This window comes from Fonticula alba (genome assembly GCF_000388065.1).
Source record: "Fonticula alba strain ATCC 38817 unplaced genomic scaffold supercont2.2, whole genome shotgun sequence".
Lineage (NCBI taxonomy): Eukaryota > Rotosphaerida > Fonticulaceae > Fonticula > Fonticula alba.
Genome location: NW_009242972.1, coordinates 3,502,462 through 3,512,578, shown reverse-complemented (window position 1 = coordinate 3,512,578; position 10,117 = coordinate 3,502,462). Strand labels below are relative to the sequence as shown.

The 10,117-nt window shown below is 63.2% G+C and overlaps 3 protein-coding genes across 3 annotated transcripts; all 3 read left to right on the top strand.

Moving 5' to 3' along the window:
* The first annotated feature begins 263 nt into the window (after window positions 1–263).
* On the top strand, window positions 264–1,380 carry H696_01726 (glycine cleavage system H protein). The gene is made up of 4 exons (XM_009495634.1): window positions 264–333; window positions 437–550; window positions 647–934; window positions 1,050–1,380. The coding sequence occupies exons 2-4, from the start codon at window positions 472–474 to the stop codon at window positions 1,142–1,144; spliced, it is 462 nt and encodes a 153-aa protein (XP_009493909.1). The 5' UTR covers window positions 264–333; window positions 437–471; the 3' UTR covers window positions 1,145–1,380.
* A 2,540-nt stretch (window positions 1,381–3,920) lies between these two features.
* On the top strand, window positions 3,921–6,788 carry H696_01725 (hypothetical protein). The gene is made up of 3 exons (XM_009495633.1): window positions 3,921–4,021; window positions 4,303–4,363; window positions 4,534–6,788. The coding sequence occupies exon 3, from the start codon at window positions 5,730–5,732 to the stop codon at window positions 6,750–6,752; it is 1,023 nt and encodes a 340-aa protein (XP_009493908.1). The 5' UTR covers window positions 3,921–4,021; window positions 4,303–4,363; window positions 4,534–5,729; the 3' UTR covers window positions 6,753–6,788.
* A 291-nt stretch (window positions 6,789–7,079) lies between these two features.
* On the top strand, window positions 7,080–9,839 carry H696_01724 (transcription initiation factor TFIID TATA-box-binding protein). The gene is made up of 3 exons (XM_009495632.1): window positions 7,080–7,481; window positions 7,630–7,873; window positions 8,055–9,839. The coding sequence occupies exons 1-3, from the start codon at window positions 7,336–7,338 to the stop codon at window positions 8,328–8,330; spliced, it is 666 nt and encodes a 221-aa protein (XP_009493907.1). The 5' UTR covers window positions 7,080–7,335; the 3' UTR covers window positions 8,331–9,839.
* The last annotated feature ends 278 nt before the right edge of the window (window positions 9,840–10,117 follow it).

Here is a 10,117-nt window from a genome sequence, read left to right as displayed (position 1 = left end):
GGGGGGGGCCGAGACGTAGGGTGGGCGTGAAATAGATGGGTCCAAAAATTGAACTCAAGATGCCGAAAATGATTCAGCCCCCGGGATGTGGGCAGAGAGGGGCGCGCCAAGGCAGGCGGGGGCGAGGAGAGTGGGCCCTGGACAAGGATGCCAACGGGGGGAGGGGGGGAGGTGTGCAACCAGTGTGTATTCCCCGGTGTTCCATGCACTCGCAGGAAGGACGGCGAGGGGGGGGGGGGGGGGGAGAGAGAGAGAGAGAGAGAGAGAAGGCGAGGTGCCCTGTTGGTACCGAGCGCGCAGCCCTCTGTAGAGGCTTCCTTCAGATTTGTTTTTGTATGTCGCCTTTTTGTCCCCACCCTCCCCTCCCCCCCTGCTCCTTCGGCATTCCCTCTGTCGGCTGACCGCTCGCCCTCCTCCCGCCACCCTCACCTCCCAGAGCCCCACTACTCACGAGAGTTCCCCCAGACCAACATGCTCACTGCCGCCACCAACATGCTCCGTCGTTCTGCCATGCAGAACGGCCAGATCGCCGCCCGCATGTTCTCCACCAGTACGCCCGCACCCACCTGCAGATTGTGTTGCTCTGTGCCAGAGTGCAGGCTCATGTGCTCACCGTCCGGCTCTCTCCATGGCTGCCATGCACCAGGCCGCCTCTTCACCGAGGATCATGAGTGGGTCACTGTCGACAAGGAGTCGAAGATCGCCACCGTCGGTATCACCGACTACGCTGCCTCCCTGCTGGGTGACCTTGTCTACATCGAGCTGCCGGCCGTTGGTGCCGACCTCGCCCGCCAGGACTCCGCTGGTGCCATCGAGTCGGTCAAGGCCTCTAGCGAGGTCTACTCCCCGGTCACCGGCAAGATCGTCGAGGTCAACGACTCGCTCACCGACTCCTCCAACATGGCCCTCATCAATGAGAAGCCCTTCAGCGACGGTGCGGGGGACAATCTGCCTGCTTGTTTGCGCCGGTCCCTGACCCGCGGCTTCTCCTTCTCTCTTCTCTCCCTCCGCCACTGACACACTGGGCTCCCCCGCCTCTTTCCGCGCAGGCTGGATGTTCAAGATCCAGATGTCTGACGACTCCGAGCTCGCGGGCATGATGAGCGAGGACAAGTACCGCGACTACGTCGAGTCCACCAAGTAATTGCGTGCACTCTCCCGCCTGTGCGTGCCGCCGCTCTGTCACCTTTGGCAGGGGGGAGAGTCCCCCCGGCCGACTCGCCGTGTTGTGCGGGCGCATGCGTGCGCACCAAGACCCACGACCGAGCCTCAGGCGACAGACACAGCTACCCACGTGTGCGTGTGTGTGTGTGTGCATGTATGTAAAATGCATGCATGTGGGCATGTACGCGGATGCGCTCCCCCCCCCCCCCCCCTCACACATGCGATTTCCTATCCTGCACAAAAAATGCACTCCCTGCCTCTTTCTTCTCTGTTGGCGCGGAAAAGCCGCATTGTGGTCTTTTTGGGGGGAGGGGGGGGGGGCAGATGGCGAAGGGCCGAGGGCGAGAAGGGGCTGAGGACGAGAAATGGCCGAGGGCGAGAAAGGGAGAGGGAGCGCGAGGGGGGGAAATACGTCGTGGACACCAACAAACGTGCTGCCAGGAAGACGCGTTGCGCTGGAATATGCCCAGTCCATGCTTCTGCTTCCTCCTCCTCCCACGCACAGGTTCTTCCGGCGGGCGACACGGCCACCCTACTGGAGGTCGATCATTCCCCACTGACGGTGACGGATGTTCGCTGGGAGTTGAATGTGCAATGCTATTCCGTGCTTATACATTGGACTGGGTCAAGGAGAGACAGAAGTGTGAAACTGGAAGACCTGGGGTAAAGGGTCTGATAAAAAAAAGCTGGTCAATATATGCAGGAGGGTCCGTCGCGGGGGAGGGGGGGGGGGGGGGAAGGGTGTGACCAGGCCTGCCGAGGTAGAAGGACCCGGGAAGAGTGGCCCTCCTCAAAGACCGCAGGGCCAGGGTAATTAATGTTCCGGCCGCGTGACCTGTGTTCGGGACCCTGGTCGAAAGTAGGGGCTTTTCTATTGCGCCATCGGCTGAGCGCGTTGACCCTCTGGGTGGGGGGGGGGGAGCTACGGCCAAATCGCGGGGCTTCTGTGCTTTTCGTCCTCTAGTGTCATCGTGTGGCGTTTCCCCAGTCCCCCTGCCCTCTTGCCGTGTTCCTCTTCATTCCATCTGCTTCCGAAGCCCCATTCGTCAGGCCGGGCCGATCTGCGCGCCCGGCCTCCGGCCGGGGAGGGGGTAATGTCCCGCCCGCCCCCCCCCTGGCAGCTTAACCTCCGTGATTTAGGTATGGGCTACACCGGCGGGTGTGGCTAGGGTTGGGGTTGTCATGAGACCGTCGTGTGGTCATTCTGGTGTGCTCGTGGGCAGACGCACGGACAGTCTGCCTTTTTCGCTCTCACCCTCTCCCTCTCTCTCTCTCCCTCTTTCCTCTGCCTATCTTTCCCGAGCCTCCTGGCAGTGCGGCCTGGGGCTTCGGCGCGGTCCGTCGGGGATCCCCTGCACGTCTTCCCCCCCCCCCCCTCGGCGGTCTCTCACCAACAGGCCCTGGCCCTGCTGTTCAGCACGATCAGGGGGCAGGGTCGCGGAGCGCTGGTCTCTGCTTACGCCCCTTGGCTAGTGGTCCTCGACACCGAAGGGCGCATGCCTGTGCGAGCCGAAGACTTCGGGCTTCGCGTGTCTTCCTCTCGCCCCGCCCTCCTCCCCCTTGCCCCGCCTCCCCCCGGGGGGGCGGGTGGGGGGGGGGGGGGGGATTACGTGATGTGCTGCCAGGGAGGGGGGGCGTTCGTCCGGGTTTCTCGGAGGCGGTCCCGGGCTTCGGAGCCCCGCGGGGTAGGCGGGGCGACTGCCGACGCGCATAGCCAGCCGGCGCGTCTGCCGAGCGGGCAGGAGGGGCAAGAGAGCACGCGCGCCTGTGGTGCCCCGGTGAGCCGGGGGGGCGGGGCATGGAGTGAGGGCCGAGGACCGGGGAGCCTGAGGATGGGGTCCTCTGGTGGTCGTCACTTGCGAGTGAGGGGGCTAGGGACGCTCCCCCGCCCCGACGGCCCGGTCGCCGAGGAGCCCAGCCCCTTTTTTCCAGACTTCTCCAGGGCTTTCTGGGCGATGCCCGACGTTCCCACGCCAAGGCCCGTCTCGCGCTTTGCCCCTTTTGTCCCAGGGTGGGGGGGGGGGGGGGGGGGGGGGGGGGGGGGGTCAATCGTGGCCGAGGGTCGCGGGCGTTGGCCCTTGGGCCGGGGCGTTGCGCCCCTCAAGTGCCACCGGGCGGGTCAGCCCGCCGAAGGTGGCGGCCGCGGGTGTGTGCGGGGGGGGCCGGGCGGGGGGAGTGGCCGGCGGGGGCGGGGCGGTATTTAAGCGCTGCCGGGAGGCGGCCGTCTCCGGAGAGGGGACACACACACCCGCCGCCGTGGGGTGTGCCCTCCTCCTCGCGGGTGTCGGCGCGCCCCTCCCCTCTCCCCCCTCCTCCTGCGCGTGGATTTTTCTCCGCGCGCGCGCCCAATGTGGGTTTGTGTTCCGGCCTTGTGCCGCCGGGCGCCCGTGTTGCCCCCCTCCCGGAGCCCCGGGGGGAGAGGGCCGCGGGCGTGCCGGACGCGCCAGGACCGGGCCACCTGCCTCATTTGTGTGGGGCCGGAGCCAGGGGAGGGGGGGGGGGAGGCCGCGAGCGGCCATATGTTCTCGCCCGGTTTGTCGCGCGCGCGGGAGAAGGGGTCGGCGGGCCAGGGACCAGGGCTGGGGGGGGGGCGGGGCGGCGGTGGCTGGTATGTGTGGGCCGGGGGCCGGGGAGGGGTCACCGGGGTTGTCCCCCCCCCCCCCCAGCGGCCGGGGGCGACCGGACATTTCACCAATGAAATTCAGAGGTATATAAGGGGGCTCCCCTCCGTGGGGTCCTGTCCGGGCGTTGACAGCAAAGTTCATAGTAAAGAACGCTATTGACGACAACGATATCTGCCACACGCACAGCACGCGCTTTCGCTCCCCGCAACGTAAGGCCGCACTCGACACACAGCGTATGTCCGACGTCCCTTCCCCTGGTTGCCGCGCTGCGCCCCTGTTTTGCCCGTTACACACGATGTCCCCCCCCCCCCCGCGTTCATGCGTGCGCGCGCGTGCACATGCGCTGCGCTGTTCTCTCTCTCTCCCCCCCCCCCTCTCTCTCTCTCTCTCCCTCTCGCCCCTTCCCCTCCATGCATGGGTGAATACCCCGTCGCGTCGCCTCGTGCTCCCTCTCCTCCCCCTCCCCCTCCCGAGTGTTGTCTCTAACCTCTCCTCCTTCTATTTCTCCCTGCAGCCCCGTGTTCATTGCACCTCCCCAAAGCAGTGCTTCCGCTTTCTCAAGTTTCCTCCCCACGGTGAGTCTCCCACTCCTCTCCCACATCACGTCGCTTCTCTCCCTTCTCCCCTCCCTTCTCCCTTCTCCCCTCCCGGACCGCGGTGTCGCGCCCGCCTCCTCGCCTAACCTTGCGCCCTTGCCGCCGCGCCGCCGCCACCACCTCCGCCGTCGTCGCCGCCGCCACACAAGCTTGAGTCTTCGTTCTTGTCGTAACTAGTCTCACTTGGCGATTCAGTTCTGCCAGGCTACAGGCTCGCTCCTTTACTCTGTCCTTCGTTTCCCCCTCGAAAGGCAGGACTTCCTCCCCGACCGACCCCCCACCCAGAACCGGTTGAGCTCCCGTGGCCCCGTCCGCGCTTGTGCTCCCGACCCTCCCCCCCCCCTCTGCGAAGCATCAGGACTGAGATTCAGTTCTCGCTCTCTGGGCCTTGCACCTCCCCCCCCCTCCCTCCTCTCCTTCCGGCTGTCCCTCTGAGTCCTTCCACGACTCGGTGCCTGCATCGCGACGGTAGTAGAAGCACGATCAACGTAAGTACATCCCAGCCACACACACACCTCCCCCAGGTGCCATGGCCTCGGCCTCTTGATCTGCCCTTCTCGCGTGGGCGCGCGCACGCGCCTCCCCCCCCGCTCCTCGCCCTCCCGCTCCCTCTTCATGCTCTCCACCTTCTCCACTCGTCGCGGTCATCTTGCTGCCTCCCTTTCCGAATGCTCCTCTTCCATTGGTTGAGTCCTGCCGCACTGTTTCCCTCTTCCCGAGCATGGCAGATGATGATCCAATGGCGAGTGGTGTCCGTGTGTTGAGCATGCATGATGGAGGCGGCGTGCCAGTGGGAGGGGGAGCGCGTCGCGCGCCCTCCCTCCGTTGCCTTTTTGCTTCCCCATTTGCTCCACCCTCCTCAATGTCTCGTGCTTGTCGGTGTCCGGACAAAGGCCCGCGTCTCCTGCCTTCTGAGGTGCTCAAATGCGTGTATTCATGCATTTGCACACCCCTCCGCATCGGCGTGTGTGTGTGCGTGTGCGTGTGCCCTTCCCCCCCCCCTCCTTCCCCCGCTCGTCATATGTCCTCCCTCCTCCCATAACCCGTCGTGTGTCTCCTCGGCGCCTGGGCGCCTGGGCGATCTTGGGTGCTTGTAGTACGCACTCTTCCTGCTCCTTTTGTCCCTCACCGGACACGGGGTGATTCCTCTCGTTGTCGGCGATCAGCATATCATATTCTGGTCGCCAGGCATGCTGGAGTATGGAACGGCGCGTGTGCATGCTTCTCCCACACACGTGGGAGCGACAGGATATGTACGAGCGGGGGAGGGGGGTGGGCGAGCCGGGGGGACAAGTCATGGCCACCTGGCGCGTCATGCGGCCACCGGTGTGCCTCTACTTTTCACATGCGAGCACTCTCTCCAGGCAGGCGGACGCGCCCTCCTTTCTCTCGACACAGGCGGCCAAGGCAAAAGAGGGACAGCCTCCCTTTTTTGCCCTCCCCATCCTCCCTCGCTCCTCCTCTCTCTCTCTCTCTCTCTCCTCGCCTCAGCTGTCGGTGTCTCCCGTTCTTCGTGGATTCCGCCTATGCAGTGGGATCTGGCGAGAGAGAGAGGGGCGGGGGGCGGCCAGGAGCGCTTGGGGCTGATGTTTGCCCCTTCCCGCGGATGTGTCTTTCTCGATGGTGTGCCTGCCTCTCTTTGCCCTCCAGGGGGGAAGGGCGAGCAGCGTGCCATGCGTGTGTGTGCGAAGACCTCCCGGGCGTGTGGGAGCACCTCTCATCAGATGCGCCCTCTGTGCAGATGCACCGTGTTCATGCATGGCCCATACACACATGGAGGGGAGGGTCCTTGTCGGACGGACACTCTCACATCCGCAGGTACACGCGTTGGAGGCGACGAGCTTGTTCGGTGGCGACGGCGCAGAGTATTGTTCTGGGGCCACAGCGGCATATCCTTCATCCCGTTTTCTCCTCCTTCACACCATCCCCGGCTCCTCCCTTTGCGGGGGGGGGGGACGGGGCCATGGGCGAGGGGGGCGGATCGGGCATGGCGGCAGAGACGGAGCCTCCTACCGACCGGGGGAAGGATGCACGGAGAGAGAGAGAGAGAGAGCGAGAGATAGATAGACACACATCCCCACGGGCGGCGGCCAGTGAGGAGAGAGGGAAATGGGGGTTTTGCAGGCCAAGTCGCATCTTCCTTTCGTTGCCTGCCCCTCTCTCCTCCCTGCTGCCTCCCCCCCCCTGCGATGTGATTCCATCCTTCTCCCTCTCTCTCTCTCTTGCCTTCCTTTTGCTCCTGTCTCTGTGGCCCTGCTTGTGTTCCCTTTCAAGGCGTGCGGCGGCCGGGCGCAAGTCAGTCCTCATGCGCCCCTCCGTGCAAGCAAGTCCCTTCTCGTGTGTTGCCCACACCAGGTCTTTGGCTTGATGTGCACACGTTTGCATGCGTGTGTGTGTGTGTGTATGTGTGTGTATAAGCACGGGGAATGACGCACACGCGCATCTGGTTTGCGGGCTCCAATCCTTTCCCTCCTCTTCTCCTATCCCTCTTGCTCATCCTCGCTCATCCTCTCCCCTTTCCCCCCCCTTTGGCTCCGGATACATCTTCGCATGGCCATTGTGCGGGGAGAGGGAGGGGGCCCACATGGGCAGGATGAAAGAGAGGTGTATGGGAAGGATTCTCTCCCCCTCCTCTCCTCTCTTCCCCTCAACATCCGGGAATTGCATGATGATGGCTAACGTTGTGTGTCCCTACTCTCTCTCTCTCTCTCCCCCCTCTCTCCCTCTTCTCTTCCTGTTTTTTTTGCATCCCCTTCTCCCAAATCGGTGTCCCCCCGCTATTCTCTCCTCCCCCTCCTCCTCTCTTTCTTTCTTCCTTCCTCTCTTTCTCGCCTCTACATAGTCGTCCTTTCCTCCCCCCTTTTCTACATCTCCCCTCTCTGTTTCCTTGTGACGACTCTTCCCACCCAGTCGGTCACGTCTCCCCGGGTTTCTCCCTCTCCTTTTCATTCATGTCCACTATGGCTTTCCAGAACAAGTCGACAGGCGCCGCTCCCGCCAGCGCTCCTGCCGTTCCCACCAGCACCCAGGTCCCTGCCGCTGTGCCGGCTGCCGCCCCCTCTCAGACCATCACTGCTGGCATTCGGCCACAGCTTCAGTGCGTTCTTCCCTCCCCCCCCCTCTCTCTCCTCCTCCCGTTTCTTGGCTCAGTACGCCCCTCTTCCTCACTCGGGGGCTCCCATGCTGACATCTCCCCCCCCCCTATTGTGGCGTCTCTTCATTTTGCCCTCCTTCCTCTCGTACAGGAACATTGTTGCCTCGCTCAACCTGAACTGCGCGCTGCAGCTGCGTGACATCGCCACCAAGGCCCGCAATGCCGAGTACAACCCTCGGCGCTTCTCCGCGGTGATCATGCGCATCCGCGAGCCGAAGACCACTGCCTTGGTCTTCGCCTCCGGCAAGATGGTCGTCACCGGGGCTAAGAGCGAGAATGAGTCGCAGTTCGCTGCGCGCAAGTTCATGCGCATCATTCAGAAGTGTGGTTTCAAGGTGGACTTCAATGATTTCACCATCCAGAATGTGGTCGGGTCATGCGATGTGCGTTTCCCCATCCGTCTGGAGGGGCTGCAGAACACCCACGGCAGCTCGTCCAACTATGACCCGGAGCTCTTCCCGGGGCTGATCTTCCGCATGCACGTACACGACGCTCTTCCGATCTTGTGGTTTCAAGGTGGACTTCAATGATTTCACCATCCAGAATGTGGTCGGGTCATGCGATGTGCGTTTCCCCATCCGTCTGGAGGGGCTGCAGAACACCCACGGCAGCTCGTCCAACTATGACCCGGAGCTCTTCCCGGGGCTGATCTTCCGCATGCACGACCCGAAGGTCGTGCTGCTGATTTTCGTCTCCGGCAAGATTGTCCTGACCGGGGCAAAGCGGTGCGAGGAAATCGAACAGGCCTTCGAGCGCATCTACCCCGTGCTTCTTGAGTACAAGAAGCACTAAGCGCCAGACGAAGAGATCGCGGGAGGCAGCAAACCACAGGGAGAGGGGGAGTGTCGGGGGAGCGCCCGGGGTGCGGGAAAGTGCCCTCTGCCTGCTGTCCACGACGGTGTTGCGCATGTGTACATCCTACAGCGCCAGTGGGGGCAGTGTGCATCTCTCCCTGCCCTCTCCTCCCTCCCTCCTCTCTTCCTTTTTGTTGCTGCCTCCTTCACACACGCACAGGCACATTCGCATGTGTCTGTGTTCGTGTCCCTCTTCCCTCTGCCAGCCCGCTCCCTCTTCACATTTCTTCTTCTTGCGGCGCGCACACAGCCCGGCACACGTCTACGGCGGCGCCTTCACACCCATTCTCTCACATCCTAGTCAGAGAAAAGGACGGGGGGTACGGTTGAGAGCGGGTGGTGAGAGAGCACCTGTGGTGACCATCTGAGCAGGGGTGACTCCCTGGTCCGATGTTCCTTCATCCCCTTCTCCTCCTCCCCTTCTCCCTCCCTCTCCGGGGGTGTGTATGGTGGTTTATGTGCGCCAGTTTGCGTGTGTGCGCGCGCGCGCGCGCGCGCAAAAGCCGGCGAGGCAGAGGGGCCCAACGGCCCACTCCCCGCTCTTCCCATCCGTCCTTGTATATTATCCCCATTCAACATATCCCCCCCCCCCGGCATCTGGGCCGACGCCCCTCCGGCGTGCGCGGGGGCTGCTGTGCGCTCTCCCTCCTTCCTCCCCCCCCCCTCTCTCTTTCTCCTTCCTTGTGCATATGTGCGTGAGCGCGCTGTTGGCTTTGATACCTGCACGGGGCTGTCTTCTTCGTTTTGTGCGCGTGCATGGGGGCTGTCCCGCCCCTCTCCTCGCGCGAGACAGCAACGTGTGTGGTACTCAGTCTGCCGAGGAGGCTCACCGGGGCCGCCCCTCTTTCCCTCTCCATGAGGGAGAGAGACCACGGCCGACGGCTGTGGGGCGGCGTGCCGCCGCACACCCACATGGGGACGCGTCATTGGAGAAGGTCCAAGTACCTCCTCTATATTCCGCGCCGCCCATGGTGTGTTTCCCTCGTGTGTGTTCCTCCATGGCCAGACACAAGGAGTCCTGCTGATGTGCGTGTGTGCGTGTGTCTGCGGCAGCACATGCACACCCACACCCACACCGAGTGCACACCATGCCTCGGGTCAGCGAGTGAGCGAGAGAGACAGCCGGAGAAGAAGGGAGGAGTCGCAGAGGGCGGCTCCCGCGAAAGAAGCCATTTGAGTTTTTTCAAAATGACAGTTAAAAATGACAAAAATCTCAACATTCTCCTGCTGCTGCCCGCGGTCCCTGCGCCCTTTCCCCTCCATGCTGCTTCCTGGCCCGCGTTCTTCGCGGGCCGCGGAGGCGCGGGGAACAGTGCCGGACAGCGCGCGAGGCGGCAGCCTTCCCTCCCTCAATATCCTTCTTTTGCCCTTTATTTCTTCCTAGAATGTCTGCCATCCTTCCTCCGCTCTAGACAGAAAAACAAAAAAAATACAAAAACTTCCAAAATCAGCTGTGTGTTTGTCCTTGGCTGCGAGGGGGGGGGGCGGGGGCGGCCGCCCTCTCTTGCCAATGTGTGTTTGTCTATATGTATCCCCCGAGAGGCATGAGGTATCGGGCAGGTTTCTCTCTCTCTCTCTCTCTCTCTCTCTCTCTCTCTCTCCCTGCACGGAGAAGTGTTTCTTTGGAGGTATATATTTGGATTGGCCAGAGCCTTGCATGCATGCGCACAGAAGACAAGACTAAAGAGGGAGCAAGAAATCTAGGGTGTAGCTGATGGAGGGGGG

What these genes read in the sequence shown, in the direction of transcription:
- H696_01726 (XM_009495634.1), top strand. Translation starts at nt 472, where the DNA reads ATGCTCACTGCCGCCACCAACATGCTCCGTCGTTCTGCCATGCAGAAC. An exon ending in CGCCCGCATGTTCTCCACCA is followed by an intron (nt 551 to 646) that starts GTACGCCCGCAC and finishes GCCATGCACCAG; the next exon opens with GCCGCCTCTTCACCGAGGAT. An exon ending in TGAGAAGCCCTTCAGCGACG is followed by an intron (nt 935 to 1,049) that starts GTGCGGGGGACA and finishes CTTTCCGCGCAG; the next exon opens with GCTGGATGTTCAAGATCCAG.
- H696_01725 (XM_009495633.1), top strand. Translation starts at nt 5,730, where the DNA reads ATGCGAGCACTCTCTCCAGGCAGGCGGACGCGCCCTCCTTTCTCTCGA.
- H696_01724 (XM_009495632.1), top strand. Translation starts at nt 7,336, where the DNA reads ATGTCCACTATGGCTTTCCAGAACAAGTCGACAGGCGCCGCTCCCGCC. An exon ending in GGCATTCGGCCACAGCTTCA is followed by an intron (nt 7,482 to 7,629) that starts GTGCGTTCTTCC and finishes CCTCTCGTACAG; the next exon opens with GAACATTGTTGCCTCGCTCA. An exon ending in TTCAGAAGTGTGGTTTCAAG is followed by an intron (nt 7,874 to 8,054) that starts GTGGACTTCAAT and finishes TGTGGTTTCAAG; the next exon opens with GTGGACTTCAATGATTTCAC.